General features: G+C 37.6%; 1 protein-coding gene across 2 annotated transcripts in view; it reads right to left on the minus strand.

Annotated features, from left to right (window-relative positions):
* The window catches only part of MINDY3 (MINDY lysine 48 deubiquitinase 3), a 94,242-nt gene extending 86,540 nt beyond the window's left edge, over positions 1 to 7,702 (minus strand). Inside the window, exon 1 of one of the 2 annotated variants that reach the window (XR_010127395.1) lies at positions 7,345 to 7,688. Coding sequence is in view for 1 of the 2 variants with exons in the window: in XM_054435296.2 (XP_054291271.1) it covers positions 7,345 to 7,438 (94 nt within the window). In the remaining variant the exon portion in view is untranslated. Of the gene's footprint in view, positions 1 to 7,344 lie in introns of both variants that reach the window. The other variant, XM_054435296.2, reaches the window with a different exon arrangement.
* Positions 7,703 to 16,271: the final 8,569 nt, after the last annotated feature.

Here is a 16,271-nt window from a genome sequence, read left to right on the forward strand (position 1 = left end):
GAGGAGTGCCTCTGCCCGGCCGTCACCCCGTCTGGGAGGAAGTGAGGAGCACCTCTGCCCGGCTGCCCCGTCTGGGAGGAGAGGAACACCTCTGCCCGGCCGTCCCGTCTGGGAGGTGAGGAGCGCCTCTGCCCGGCCGCCCCGTCTGGGAGGTGAGGAGCGCCTCTGCCCGGCCGCCCTGTCTGGGAGGTGTACCCAACAGCTCCGAAGAGACAGCGACCATCGGGAGCGGGCCATGAGGACGATGGCGGTTTTGTTGAAAGGAAGGGGGGGGAAGTGTGGGGAAAGGAAGGAGAGATCAGATTGTTGCTGTGTCTGTGTAGAAAGGGGTGGGCATAGGAGACTCCATTTTGTTCTGACTAGGACAAATTCTTCTGCCTTGGGATGCTGTTGATCTATGGCCTTTCCCCCAGCCCTGTGCTCTCTGAAACATGTGCTGTGTCAACTCAGGGTTAAATGGATTAAGGGCGGTCCAAGATGTGCTTTGTTAAACAGGTGCTTGAAGGCAGCATGCTCTTTAAGAGTCATCACCACTCCCTAATCTCAAGTACCCAGGGGCACAAACACTGCAGAAGGCCGCAGGGACCTCTGCCTAAGAAAACCAGAGACCTTTGTTCATGTGTTTATCTCCTGACCTTCTCTCCACTATTATCCTATGACCCTGCCATATCCCCCTCTCTGAGAAACACCCAAGAACGATCAATAAATACTTCATAAAAAAAAAATATATATATATATATATATATATATATATATTCTGTGGGACAAAATGGAAGCTACCCATAAAGCACATCTGCTACCATAAAGCACATCATACTGGGTATGATGGTCAAAAGTTATCTCAAGGAAAGGTATATGTGTAATTTTTTTCTAATTGCAAGCTGAACTAGCTACCTTTTTTTTTTTTTTTAATGGAGTGCTGCTTTTACCTAGTATAACTACTAATAAGCTACAATTATTCAGACTTGAGTGTCTGGCTGACATTTTCTCAAAAATAAGCGAGCTTGACATTTCAAGGAAAATAGCCAGTGATAAAATTTCGAGCTTTCAAGCAGTAGCTTGGAACACTTGTGTCCACTACTGTGAGTCTGACAACTTCTCAATGTTTACAGATTGTTCTGAGGAGATCACTGGTAACAGAAACAAAAGTGACTTCTGGTATGGTATAATGACATACATTAACATTTGGAAGATTGTCATAAGCCAGTAGACTGATAATTTCCAAATCACTGATGTATACTGCTATAAATTAATGCAGAGGTAAGACATCTATTCAAACTGCAAGACAGACCAATGGATTTCAATTTAACAGAGGATGAAAAGTTACACGATTTGGTTTTAGATTTCGTATTGCAACTAATCGCTACAATACTCTGACATGTCAAGTTTTGATGTGGTATTAAAGAAGATTATGCGTAATTATCTGAAAAGGCTACTACCATACTTCTTATGCCTTTTCCAATTGCATATGTGAGGCCAGATTTTCTGCATCCACTTCAACCAAAATAATATATTGCCACAGACTGGAGAAGCAAATGTAGGAATCCAGCTGTCTTCTAATATGATAAACATTAAAGAGATTTGCAAAAATGTAAAACAATGCCAAGAGTCTCACTAAGTTTTAAATTTTTTAAGTTGAAGTCCTCAATCATTTTTAACACTGTAATGGGGACCTGAGTTCCAAAAACTTGAGAGCCACTGGCCTAGGAGAAGAAGTAATTTTTAGAAGGCTTTTAAGTTAAACATATGAGGAAAAATGAAAAAGTGAACAGGTGTTATATTGAGAGTGAGAGGAATGAGAAGGGTACAGAATTGAGAAAAGTGTTAATTCCGAAAAACATAAGGAAAGAACTAAGTGAAGCACTGAGGGCTCAGCTAAGATTTAACTACATTTGTATTGGTGCTGGACACAATTTTCTCCAGCAATACACGGCACCCTGGGAGATCAAAAATAGGACAAATGGAGAACTGGAATAGAGAAGATGCATGTAACAAATTTAATAAGAAAGTGAAAACTAAGGTTTCTGGTTATGTTAAAACAACCAAATTTAAGGTCCAACCTAGGAACAAGAAATGAAATCTTCACTGTTTGGCCAGCTCTTCTCCTACTGAGAATAAGGAAAGGTCCCCTAGTGTTGTACCCAAGTGCAGAGGCGAAATTAAGATCTGCTAAACTTTTCGTGTATGAAATTAAAGTGTGAATTAGTAATGGATCTTGCCTTCCTTAAAAATTGAAATCATGTAACTCAATTATCCACGGGTGGGGCTTTCAGTTGGAATTGCGTTACAGTGAGTTGCTTTTGCACTTTGAATATTAGAAGCCCATGGAGTGAATTCTAAGCAGTTATGCTTCATGCTAAATTCTGTTTAATTCCAGTGTGTTAACTGATAATGGACAAAGGCTAGTAGAGCCAAAATGAAATAAAGTCAGCTAAATGAAAATTAAGTATTCTATCCTAAAACAGGACTATGCTAAGTAGACTTCTCTTTTTATAATAAGGTTTTACTTAAGTTTGAATTTCTCAGGACATAGCATTACTTTTCTTGTCAAGAGTTCTCATACTCAAATTATTTCCTAGTTTTAAAAGGACTTAACTTACCATAAATGGCTGTTTTTCCTGATTAAGTCTGAAATTATCCATCTTAAAACACCTAATCCTACGTAGACAATTTTGTACTACAGATCACAGAAAAGTCTTTCTCATTTTCACATTTTATAGCTCAGAACCAGGGTAAACCTGATCCATGAACCTCATCGCAATTTTTCAATCTCTTGTTTTCATATTACTTACTATACATATACACATTTTGCACACCATTTTGACAACTATACCTTCTACAATTCTAACCTTCCATGTAAACAAGGCTATAGAAAGACTTAGTTTGACATCCTGGCTGAGTCAAATATCTCAACTGGACTTCACATCTTAAAAAATGAGGATAACTACATTTGTTCTTTCCTATCTTTCAGGGTTGTTGCAAAGATTAGGTAAGATTTTCAAAAGCTGTAAAATATAGTACAATTATAAGATATTATCACAGACACTTTGAAGTATTTGAATAAAACAAATTATATATTCAAAGTACCAAGGAATTAATTTTGTCGTATATGCTTACCAATTATGAATTAAGAAATATTGGTTGTTAGGCAAATTATAATTTAGGTATGTTGAAGAAAGGAAAAAAATATATAAGGGAATGTTAAAAACTTCCAAAAACAACAAAAAATCTTTGAAATGATGTGATCCACAGTATTAGCTTCACTTTGGAAGAAAAATTAATGATGCTGGTGTGTCATTTTATTACTTTGATAAAACAGTAAATCACATTAACATAAATACCCAAACACGCCTTTAAACCTTAAAGTAACCCAATTGTATTAACTCCTAATATATTTTATATTTATATTTTAATGGATTCCTCAATTTTCCTAAGTTATTTGTTAAATCTCATTTTTGTTCATATTATGTAACAAAAATTGTGCTACACTGAAAGCCCAACGCTCTAATTTCAATCAACTACACCTACACGGCCCTCTTCCCCTGGGGAAAAAGAAAAAAAAAAAACCCCACCCACTGTACTGCCACAAATAGCAAAAATAAATCTCTCTCTGACTAGTCTTTAGGAGAAACAATAAAATAACTGGAAGAAGGAAAATAATTGGAAGAAGGAAAAATGGCTTATAAGAGTTTACGCTCTCCCTCAGGTGTCAGCAAACTACAACCCTCATCTGCTTTCATGTTTCAGAATGCAGCCACACCCATACTAACCATGGCTGCTTTTGCTGCAATAGCATTAATGAGCTGAGAGGCAATAAAAAGGCCACTCACCCTTTAAAGAAGTTTGCCAAACACTGAGCTAAGCAATCAATATTGAAAAGAAAATAAATTCCAAATAAGTCAAAATGTTTTTATTTATACAAGAAATACTACTTCTGTTAGGTCTAGCTGATTCTTATTTTGGTTCTGTTTGGTTGTGGTCACTCTGTCCGCTTCTCACCATCTCCACTACCACTACTGTAGTCCATGATAGCATCTTTTCTCCCCTGGACTGCTGCAATTGTGTCTTATCTGGTCTTGCTGTCCCAGTCCACTACAGTCTATCCTCAAACACAGCAGGCAGATCAATCCTTTAAAAACTTGTCAAGTGGTATCCCTCCTTTGCTTCAAACCTTCGAAGGACTCCCATTTCATGTATAAGATGAGAAAGTCCTTCTAATGGCCTAGAAAGCTTTATATGATTTGGGCCATTTCATTTCTTGTATCATCTTTTATCACTCTCCTTTTCCTTTATTCCCCCTCCTGCCACACTAACTTCCTTCTTGGTCCTTGAACAGACCAAGCGTATTTTCTGTGAAGTTTTTTATAACTACCATTTGTTCTGCCTGGAGCACTCTTTCTTCCGACTTCTGCATGACTAGCTGAGTGACTCCATGTGTTTGTTCAAATCTCATCTTAAAATGAGGCCTGACCAGGACACCCCACCCAGAACTCCGTATTTCCTCATCTTCAAACTATTTATTGTACATGTGTAATTTATGCTACGTTATGTTTACTGTTTGTCTTCCCTCCCATCCTACTGACTCTCAACTGTAAGAGCTTGGAACACTGGTGTAGTTTGTGGGAAGAGGGGAGGATAAATAGTGTTAATGAGCTAAGCAAGTGAAAATTATATGCTATTCTTTAAAAAGTACTATGGGCAATTGAGCAGGAGGAAAGCAGAGAGAAGAATAAATTTTCAAGTTAAAATAAAACCCTGCCAACTTTAAGCCCTTAAATTACATGGCTTATTGCCTTTAAAATTAAAACGGCCCAAAAAAAGAAGAAGAAGAAAAAAAACCCCCACATTTTTAAAAACGAACAGGGATTTGTAGAAGAGAATTATCTAAAAATGTCAAGCCAATTAAAAACAACTATGTGCCACTCCTGCAGCTTATTGTTTTAACAACCATATCAAAAGAATTTAACTTGATCAATCAATATAATTTCATAGATGAAATATCTCTAGACATAATTGTATAAATATTCATGCCAAACATCTTACACCTGTATCTTGCTTCCAGAAAACTAATGAGACTGCAGTTGTCAATTGAAGACACGATCACAGACTATGAAATAAAGCCAGAGTTGATGTCACGTTAGTAATGCAGCAAAGCAGTGTCTTGTGCCTGTTCCCACAATCCCAAAGGACTGCCACAGCAATATTTACCAGTGGCCTCAAAGAACAAACAAATGAATACAACAGTTAACATACCAAAACCAGTAACAGGACCCCTCTGATTCAGAGGTGATAACTTCAAAAATATATGTTTGGTTGCCTTAAAATCCTAATCAGTGTAAGGCCTTGAAGAGCTACATATCCAAAATATAACTAACTGCACTCTGTAAACGAAAAAAAGAAAGAAAGAAATCCTTTATTTTGAAATGGTACTGACGGAACTAATCCTGTTAAAGAATTTCTGCACGATTAAAGGTGACAGAGCATTCTAATAAGTCATTATAAAGTTCTATTTAGAATAATGATTATCCATCAAATAAACAGCTTACTGTAATTGTCAGGAAAAAGCCAAAGAGTGAATTTGGCGTAGTGTACAATTAAACACTTTTAAAAATAATATAAAAACAGTTACCATATACTGAGTGTTCACTATACATCAGATAGTGTGCTAAGCGCCTAAATTATTTACATGGCCTCTAATCCTCACAACAACTCTGTAAGGTCTATTATCTGTACTTTACAGAGAAGGAAACTGAAGCTTAAATAAGCTAAATCGCATGAACCTGAACCCAAGTACATCTATTCCAAAGACTGTGCTCTTAACTATTACTAGAACTGCCACCCTGAATCTTCCTTGTATTTGCATTACAGTATAAATATAAACAGGGCTGAATATTATCTTATTCTACTTTGTAAAATGTTTAATAAATGTTAACTGATTACAATGGAAGTAAATTTTTTCTTAGTCTTTCACAGTATTTTAGAGCTGCTTACTATTACAGTAAGTAAGTCAAAGTGGGAAGTGTTAAAATAAAATCTTCCTCTAAGATGCCCAAGATTAGGTAACCGACATAATTGAATGTGAAAAAAAAGAGCCCAAGTCATTACATGTAGGGTTTGGAAACTCAAAGGAAGATAACGAAAACAGGTATATTAGGAATCAAGAGACCTGGAATCCACTCCCAGTTCTATCAATTTGTGCAACTTTGGCCCAGTCATTTACCTTTACAACTAACTTTTTTCGTCTGCAAAGCAACAGTGAGGGACTAAATATCCCAACTTACAATACATCATAATTGTAATTTTACCAGCTCTTAAAACAAACATGAGGGAGGGAGGGAGAGATTACGTAAATCCTGAATTTTTGTTACAAAATACACGTTTTGAAATAAGGGTTTATATTTACTATGCCAAAATTCCGCCCAATCTATTCCGGGAACAGGTGTTTCCTAAATAGACGTTTTAATAATAATAGTGTTTTACATACATAAATTATTGATCCTTCTGACTCAAGGTTATGCTTTTAACCTCATCTTTCCTAAGTCACCTTTAGGAACGTGTCAGTTGTTTGCCTATCGAAACTTAAGAATTAGGGATAGTTACTAGTATAAAGCGCCCAGCCTTTTACAGTGCAAGAATTCAATAAATGCTTATTTTATTTCATTATTATTTGTACTAAGACTCTTTATATAAGTAAAAATCCTGTCTGGGTTACAAGTATACCGGCCGAGGAAGTACTATGATCCATATTCCTTCTTTAACCGTGACAGATAATAAACCATATCAAAAACGAGGATACTTTGGGCCAAGAGTACACTTTTTAGCAAGTAACAGGGTTTATACACAGAGTACCACGCCTAACCACATAATGGCAATACAAACGAAAAACTGCTTTTTGGAATTAGCCACTTGGACTTTCCCGTGGACGTCTCTCCTTCTCACCAAAAATAGACCAACCACCACCAATACAGAGCTCTGTTAGGGGGTAAAGATGCGGAAGGCCACAGCACCCCTTGAGAAAGTGACACCGAGGCACGGGGCGCATCTTCCGTGTCACGCCCTGCAACCCAGCAAGGGGCCACCCTCTCCTCCTCCCCAGCCAAAGGGCAGCCCGGAGGATGGAAAAGGCGCTGCGGGTATTTAGTGGCAGCTGTAACCATTCTCCTACTCAAACTCTCCCCACCAAGGCAAGGCAGGGCGTGTCTAGAAAGTCCAGCTTCAGCGCTGAGCACAGCGACTGGGGCAGAGAGCGGGGCACGCGAGGGGCTGGAGCGAGAGGCGTCACAGGCGGACTCTCGCAGGGCAAAGGAAGCAGCGGCTGCAAGTGAGAGAGCCCCGCCACGGTACCTTGCGTCCAGCGGCAGAAAATGGTGTCCGAGAGACCGGGGCTGCTCTTGGTGCCCCACACCAGCTCCATCAGCTCCTTAGTCAGTTCGGACATGATGGGGAACCGGCGGGCGGATCTTCGCTTTGCGGACTCCTGCCCCGGAACATGGGGAAGGGGCAACTCCGGAAACAGCAGCTGCGGGACGGCGGCGGCAAACGAATTGGAAGGTGAGGCAGGAAGAAGCAGAAAGGGCTGAGAGCCACTTGCAGAGACCGCGCCTGTCAAGCCAGGTTGGGGCAGCAGCGAGCTTTCCGTACCGGAAGTGCTGGTGCCACTTCCGACTCCTCTTTAACTCCCGCCCCTTAAGGCTGAGGGCCCGGAAGTGCCCTCCCCGGAAGTGAAATTGAAGGCGGAAACAGCCACGGAAAGGGGTGGAAGTAGCTTCTGACCTTTCTGAACCGTCTGGGACCGTTTGGTGGGGTGGTAGTTTTTGTATTGGGAAGGGGCGTCGGCGTGTTTCTAACCTCCAGGAATACCTCCTTCCTCTACGCACTGCCCTGGGCTAAGCTGGAGGCTCTGAGGCCCAGGCCCTAGGAATTAGAACATATGCCCATTGCTTGTATTTTACAATATTAATTTTGCAAAACTAGAACTATAAGGCAGTGGTTGAGTCACAGTGCGGTAACATCCGTGCCTTTGTAGGGCGCTTCTCATAAGCTGGAGGCTGTCTGCCTCTGTACTTCAATAAATCAAAGTCAGACCAACTAGTACCTAAAAATATGGCAAAGAATGTGGCATAATGTGCATTAGAAATGCTTCTACCAGCTGCAACGCAGAATTACAAGGTATTTGTAGGGAAACAAATTCAGAGCAACCTGTTTGTAAATGTTACAGCATTTTCATCTCCAGTTTTTGAGACTGCAGAGTGTGTGGGCAACACCTGGACTAAAGTTTAGGTTTTACTCATTAACTAGCAGTTAAATTGAGTTCATGTGAAAACTTATGTTTCTGCTGCTTAAAAAAAGAGGGCTTGTATTGCCCAAGCTTTGAATTTAAAACGAAAGGGCAAAATCTGATTTTTTTTAAAAAATACATGCTTTTATTTTGGTTCTGTAAGGTTTCTGTACTCCTTGGAAACCGTATTACTTTGGGATGCAGTAATGCATAGTTAAGAGGCCAAGCTGTGGGTCATACTGGCCCATATTCCTACCTTTTGCACTTATTAGCAAGTTACCTACTATCTACCTAGGCTTTTTTCTTTCTAAAAGGGAGATTGCATACATTTCATATATTGTAAGGAATAAATGGTAAAAGTAACACATGCAAAGGATTTGGTGTACTTCCTAGCACATGGAAGGCATTTATGCAACAGTGGGTATTATTTTTACCTCAAGAAGCCATTTTGTGGGAATTTGATGCAACAGTAGTTCTGACTTTTTTACTCATAAATTCTAATCAATTGTATTTTAGTATAGTACGTTATGTTCTCTAATTTCAAAAACATGCAGTTTCATTGTAGAATACCCTTGTATTTGGCTAATTAAAATTAACCCTTAATTTAAAATCTTTAGGTTGCAAATAAGGCTTTGTTAATTTATACTTTATTACTAGCTATTTTTTCCTATTTATGTTATTTCTAATTTTATTTTAATTAATTTTATTTCTTCAGTACCCTTTACTGTAATTAGAGGGACTTGCCCAAAGTGCCTGTAGTAGAGCCATAGCATTCCTTTTGATCTTTATTCCCTTTAGAATATCCCTTGCCTTATTTTTGCAAATCAAATACCTGTCCTTCATGTCAGAGTGTGCGTGCCAAGCTTTCTCCAGTCATTACCATTGAAGGTAATAATTATAATTTCTGAGGCTTCATAGTACCTTATCTGTAACTTGCTTATGACAATTCCTATCATCATGGTATTTGCAAAGCATTATTTGCTTTTCTTTTGGGATATAAATTTATGGAAGCAAAGAGCTGTCTATTCATAATCCTAGCATGGGGCCTTGAACATCACTGGATCTCAATAATTACGATTCAAAGGAACAAAACTTGCCTTTACTGGAAATAAAGAATTCATTATCTCTCAGTAAGTGAGAGATCGGGGATGTAGTACTGACTGCTCCAGTTAAATATCTAATATTTGCATGCTGATTACGATTTACGTAATTCTTCCACTTCCTGAAAGACACAGAAGGGTCTATGTACATAGAGCTCGTAACTGGCAGACTTCTAAGTTCAGAGGTGTTTCCACATTTGACTTTCTCCATTAATGTATGTAAATATTAGTGGTGTAGTGTATATAACACTACATTTGTTTCCTTTACATTAATATACAGATAGTAGTTATAAGTTTGATTACTTTGTTATGAAAAAAGAAAAAATTGTACTTTCGAACTGTATTTTTTTAAACAAGAAATTTTTTGATCTATGATTTTTCTTAGTTTCCAGCTACAGTGATGCTGGCAAAATCTTGGATAGACATTTATATGAATGTCCTTTCCACTTTCACATTATAATTTTTTTTTTTTTTGAGACAGAGTTTCGCTCTTTTGCCCAGGCTGGAGTGCAGTGGCACCATCTCGGCTCACTGCAACCTCCGCCTTCCAGTTTCAAGTGATTCTCCTGCCTCAGCCTCCTGAGTAGCTGGGATTACAGGCACCCGCCACCATGCCTAGCAAATTTTTGTATTTTTAGGGAGATGGGGTTTCACCATGTTGGCCAAGCTGGTCTTCAACTCCTGACCTCAGGTGATCCACCCACCTCAGCCTCCCAAAGTGCTGGGATTACAGGTGTGAGCCACCACACCTGGCCCACATTATAATTTTTATTTGAAATCTTTTAAATTTTTAAATTAGCAGGACATATCTTTAACAAGGAATATTTTACTGTTAAATTATTGGCTTAATTATTCAGTAGGTATAACATTTAAATAGAAATTAATATTCATTAAAGTTGTTCTTATTCACTAATTATCTATAAAATAAATATTTAAATGAATCACGTTTTGCATCTATACCTGGTGCTGGATGAAAATACCTTTCTCTTGTCATAATGACTTGGAAAATTATGTAAATGTTCTTTCATGTATTTATAACACTTCATATTTTAGCATATTGTTTTTCTCAGGACTGTCTATGGTTTTGATTAAACTTGTATCACTGAGGTGTATATAGGTTGCATTAATAATCTTTCACTTCCTATTTATATGTAAGTTTTATTAATAATACTTCTGTTTCTTTCAAATTCAAGTCAGGGTGCTTCCGTAAACCTGGGCTGAGATTTCCATTATAATGAATTCTTTTTATCCATCTTTACTACTTCAGGCAACAAAATTAATTACTCAGCATTAAACTCTTACTCTGTTTAATTATTTTCCTGTCTTTCCTCAAACTTTTTTGCCAAATAAAAGCACAACAGCTTTATTGCCTAGTTCCTAGCAACTAACATGAAAAGTACAATTCTCCAGTTGGAAACCCTGGACTCCTAATTTAGTGTATTTACATTACTCCTTACCCAGAAGAAATCAAATCTTTCAAAAACTCACCCTGTCATAAGATTAATAACTTTTAGGTGGGTCATTAAAACAACCCCATACTCATTTATTACTAAAACTTTTTCATTTATATGTCCTCTGCCTTCTAATAGCAGCATAAATCTAGCAAAGCAAATGAAACTACTTCCTTCTGCATCATCCTAACCTTATCTCAGCAGGATAATACTTGTCCAGCTGAGCATACAAGTCCCTTTCAAACTCACCAACATCATATTCAAGGGTGGCGTAGTGCAGCACTCCCCATTGCATCTCCTACTGACATTAATACATGGTGGCAAAGGGGATCTGTCATTAAATGCTGGGTTAAGTAAATTTAAACAAGTTACTCACTGCAACTCTCCCCAAGAGTGGGGATTGTGTTTAATGTTAAAAGACACATTTGAATCATTTCACTCACTGAACTTCTTATATCATTTATGTTCTGCAAAATACTGTTAGGGAATCAGGGGTCTAATGAAATAATCTCTTGAAAAGGAATTAGAAAATCTGAATGTTAGTCCCTATATGGGCAATAAGTGTGATGTTGGGTGAATCATTTAACTAGCTGTACCTTGCTTTCTTCATCCGTAAAATAAGAGAACTAAATATAGGTTATTTCTTAAGGTCATATTCATGGCAGGTCCTGTACACTTCTATGATTCGAAAAAGTGGCTGTCTTTAACTTGAAATGTATGGGGATAATGGGGAGAAAAAGAATATCGGAAACATGTATGGAATAGACAAATAATTATGGCATTATTCTTTAAGACATAGAATAAAAGAGGTCATTTGCCATTTTAGCACTTGTGCTAACATTATGAAATGAGAAGATAAAATTCCAACTTGTACATTAACACAAGACTAGCTATATAAAGTAAGCATATAATATTTACACACTTGGATGTGTCATAGGCACCTCAAACTCAATATGTGCCAAATTAAACATGACTTTTCCCACAAACCCTGCTTTACTCTTAGTGTTTCATATATCAGTGAATGGTGCCATGATCTACAAAAAGCTCATTCCTTAATGTTCTCAATTGTGATAGAATGAATAAATACCCTCTTTCAGATTCATTTACTACATTCATAAAGTGATCTTATTAATAATTGTATCATACAACGATTGTGATATTTAATAGGGAACATTAGGCACGAAAGAATTACAAACATTGAAAAATACTATTCTTATGTTAGCTTTATTAATGATTTAGGCAAAACATTATAAAGGAGCAAAGATGGCCTATGAATTATTTCTGCATTGAACTGAGGAAAACCAGAGAAGTTTGAGCTGGATAAAATCTTGACTAGAGAAGAAAGGGAGGATGTGCATTTTATGCTTGAAATATTCTCGTGGCAGAATCTTAGCATTTGTGTTAGTAAAGAGAGATGAGTCAGGAATATCAGGTTATGGAGGGTGTAATGGACAGAATTCTGTCCCTCCAAAATCCATATATTGAAGCCCTAACCCCTGATTAAACTGGGTTTGGAGATAGAGCCTTTAAGAAGGTAGTTAAGATGAAATGAGGTCCTAAGAGTGGATTCTAATCCAATAGGACTGATTTCCTTCAAAGAGAGGAGAAAGAGACACCAGCACATGATGTCTCCCTATATACCAAAAAGGCCATGTAATGACACAGTGAGAAGGTGGCCATCTACAAGCCCGGAAGAGAGGCCTTGCAAGAAACCAAACCTCTCAACACCTTGATTTTGGACCTCTAGACTCTGGAACTGTGAGAAAATAAATTTACGCTGTTTAAGCCACCCAGTCTGTGCTATTTTGTTATGGCAGCACAAGCAAACTAATACAGTCTCTTAAAAATATTAAATGTTAAATACAGGCATGCCTCAGAGATATTGCCGATTGAGTTTCAGATCATCACAATAAAGTGAATATTGCAATAAAGCCAGTCACACAAATGTTGTGGTTTCCTAGTGCATATAAAAGTTATATTTACACTATACCATAGTCTATTAAATGTGCAATAGCATTATGTCTAATAAAGACAATGGACATATATACTGTAATTTAAAAAATACTCAACTGCTAAAAAATGCTGATGACCATTTGAGCCTTCAGCAAGTTGCAATCTTTTTGCTAGTGGAGGGTCTTGCCTCCATGTTGGTGGCTGCTGATTGATCAGGTTGGTGGATGCTGAAGATTGGGGTCGTTGTGAAAATTTCTTAAAATAAGACAGTTTGTTATATTGATTGACTTTTCCTTTTACAAAAGATTTCTCTGTGGCATGAGATAATATTTTATCCCCAGTAGAACTTCTTACAAAATTGGAGTCAATCGTCTCCAACCCAGCTGCTGCTTTATCAACTAAGTTTATGGAATATTCTAAATACTTTATTGTCATTTCAACAGTGTTCATAGCATCTTCACCAGGAGTAGATTCCATCTTAAGAAACCACTTTCTTTGCTCATCCATAAGAAGCAACTCCTTATCCATTAAAATTTGATTGTGACATTATAGCAATTCGGTCATACCTTCAGCCTCCACTTCTAATTCCCATTTTCTTGCTATTGCCACCACATCTGCTGTTACTTTCTCCAATGAAGTCTTGATCCCTTCAAAGTCATCTATGAAAGCTAGAGTCAATTTCTTCCAAACTCCTGTTCCTGTTGATACGTTGATATGCTTCCATGAATCACAAATGTTCTTAATGCTAGCCTCCAAGGTGGCAACCAGTGACCATGCCTCTTGATGGGCATGTCCTTGGGTAGTTCCTTTCCACACTGAAAAGACCCCAACTGCCTGACCAACTGGATATTGTGAAAGTAACGGGATGTGATTTTCAAAGGCACTGCAATTCCTGCCTGGTCTCGTGGCTCTGTTTCTTTGGGGGAAGCCAGCTGCCATGTTATGAGGGTACTCAGATTGTCTATGGACAGGCACACATAAAGAGAAATTGAGGCTAGATGTTCCCATCCCCAGTCTCTAAGATCCCACTTGGTTATTACTAGGACCTTCACCAAGACAAAGAAAATTCAGCTTTTTCTGAAATTCTCCTACTCTCAAAAAATAAATTCTGCCTTGGCCTTCAGCTTTGTTTGTTTCTGCCACTGCAGGAAGTCAGTTCTGTTTGGTTTTGCGTGTTTGTTTTAAATGCTGCCAGGGACCATTTTTGACTCTCATATTTCATCTTAGGTTGCTGATTAATAAATACAAGCCTGTCATTTTCTTTCCTTATCATTTCAATGGTACTTAAAAACCAGACAGTCTTTGCAATTCAATATCAGTAAGTGATTAGCCACGGATTGTCCCTGTGGCTCTAGTTTGGTCAAGGATAATTACTCCTTATAGAAAGAGACAGTTATAAACTTTTAACTGCCAAGAATTTACAGTAGCTGGGGGGTGGATATACCAAATGGTTCAATGAAAGGAATCTAGGTGGAAACTCACAGCATCCATACGCATACCAAAAATCAAAAAGTCTGTAGCAACAACTTACTTAATGAAGAAAAATTTCCCTTTTAGAATGGCAACAATATAAGACATCCTACAACCATCACTTCTATTCAATATAATAAAGGAAGGCAAGAAGAATACATAAAAAGACTAATAGAAATAAAGCTTCATGATTCATAGCCTGTCTCAGGTTCAATTCTGTAATTAGCATTTTTCTGGACTTCTATAGCACACTCTGCCCTTAATCCTTAAGACCTTTCTCTCATACTGTTACTTTTGTGCATGTTTGTGACTCCCTCACAGCATTGATCAAATCCCCTCTGGATGAATTGAGACTCCAATAAAAACATATCAAATCCAGCAGTTTAACTTTTGCCAATATGGCAAAAATTCATGAGGGATACGTTCCAAAACCCCCAGTGGATACCTGAAACCGCAGATAGTACTTCATCCTAAAAATACTATGTTTTTTCATGTACATTCATACCTATGATAAACCTTAACTTATAAATGAGGTATAGTAAGAGATGAACAAAAATAACTAATAATAAAATAGAACAATTATAATGATCTACTGTAGTAAAAGTTATGTAAATGTGGTCTCTTTCTTTCTCTCTCCCAAAATATCTTATTGTATTATACTCAACTTTCTTGACTATGGGTAACAAATATGGAAAGAGAGACTGTGGCTAAGGCAGGGGATTATAGTACAATATTGAACTCTTCTTCCATAGTCTGGAAGAAGAATGACAATTTCTGTTGGGGAAAGCTCAGAAACTGAATGAATTTGGATGCCCAGAAAACAACGTCTGGCAGTTTTGAACTAAGTCAGCGATCATAAAACAAAATTGATTCTATGACTTGAAACTGCTTTTAATTTTATCCCAGTCTCTCTCCCAATTTTCTTGGTTCTCTTAGAAGCTGTCCAGATTTGCTTGGCTAAAAACCGATATTGGAATGTTGCATAGAAAACCCGGGGAGGAAAAGGCATATGATCATTAACAAACTCTCTGGTTCAATTCATGTCATGATCACCAGCATGGCGTCTGTCCAGGCAGAAGGTCATGCTTGTTGAAGAATGAATGACCTCTGCCCCTGGGCATTGGGTTGCACATTCTGCGGCTTTGGGAAGCAGCCTTAGGCGGGATTGGAGCCTAGATGGACAGACAGAGGCCTTTTGCACCTTCAAAAGCAAACAACAGTAGAGCCCCCAAGGCTGCTTCTACATTCTTTGGTTTTTATTTTTGCAATGTGTTATTAAAAATGTCAAACATATGAAAAAATGGAGAGAAAGGTATAATAAACACCTGTCACACCTAGATTTAATAATTAAATCATTTGTTTCATCTATTTTTGGTAAATTTTAAAATAACTGATTACAGATGTCATAACAATTTTTCCCTAGTTATTCCGGAATGCATCTCTAAAAATTAAAACTTTCCCACATAACCACATTATCACATCCAAGAAAATTAATAATTTCCTTAAGTAATTTATTATCAGTCTTTATCTGCATATCTCCATTAAGTTTTACAACACCTTTTAGAGCTAGTTTTGACAGGTCACGATTCGATCAATGACAACATATGGCATTTCTCTAAAGAATATTTTAACGTAGAACATTCCTCTTCCCGTTTTTTCATGACATTAATTTGTTGAAGAGATGGTATCAATTTTCCTTTAGAATGTTTGATTCTGATTGTTGCCTTGTCTGATTGTTTCCTTGTAGGAATGTTTGATTTGTACCTTGCTTAGGTTTTGGAATTTCCTGTAAATCGGAAGTTTAGATGGAAAGATTTGATTCGATTTAATTTGAGTACATTAATTAGATAGCAAAACACTTCTTTGCAAGAATATCTTAAGAATAATGTTATGTTTTTTCTTACTACATCACACCAAAAGCTGGTCATGTAATTACTAGTGTTGCTAACACTGATTATTCATGTCAGGTGTCCCCCTGCAAGTAACCTGTGGGCTCTGCCTTAGCTCTGTGTCATTTCA

The sequence above is a fragment of the Pongo pygmaeus genome, chromosome 8, assembly GCF_028885625.2.
Source record: "Pongo pygmaeus isolate AG05252 chromosome 8, NHGRI_mPonPyg2-v2.0_pri, whole genome shotgun sequence".
Taxonomy (NCBI): Eukaryota; Metazoa; Chordata; class Mammalia; order Primates; family Hominidae; genus Pongo; species Pongo pygmaeus.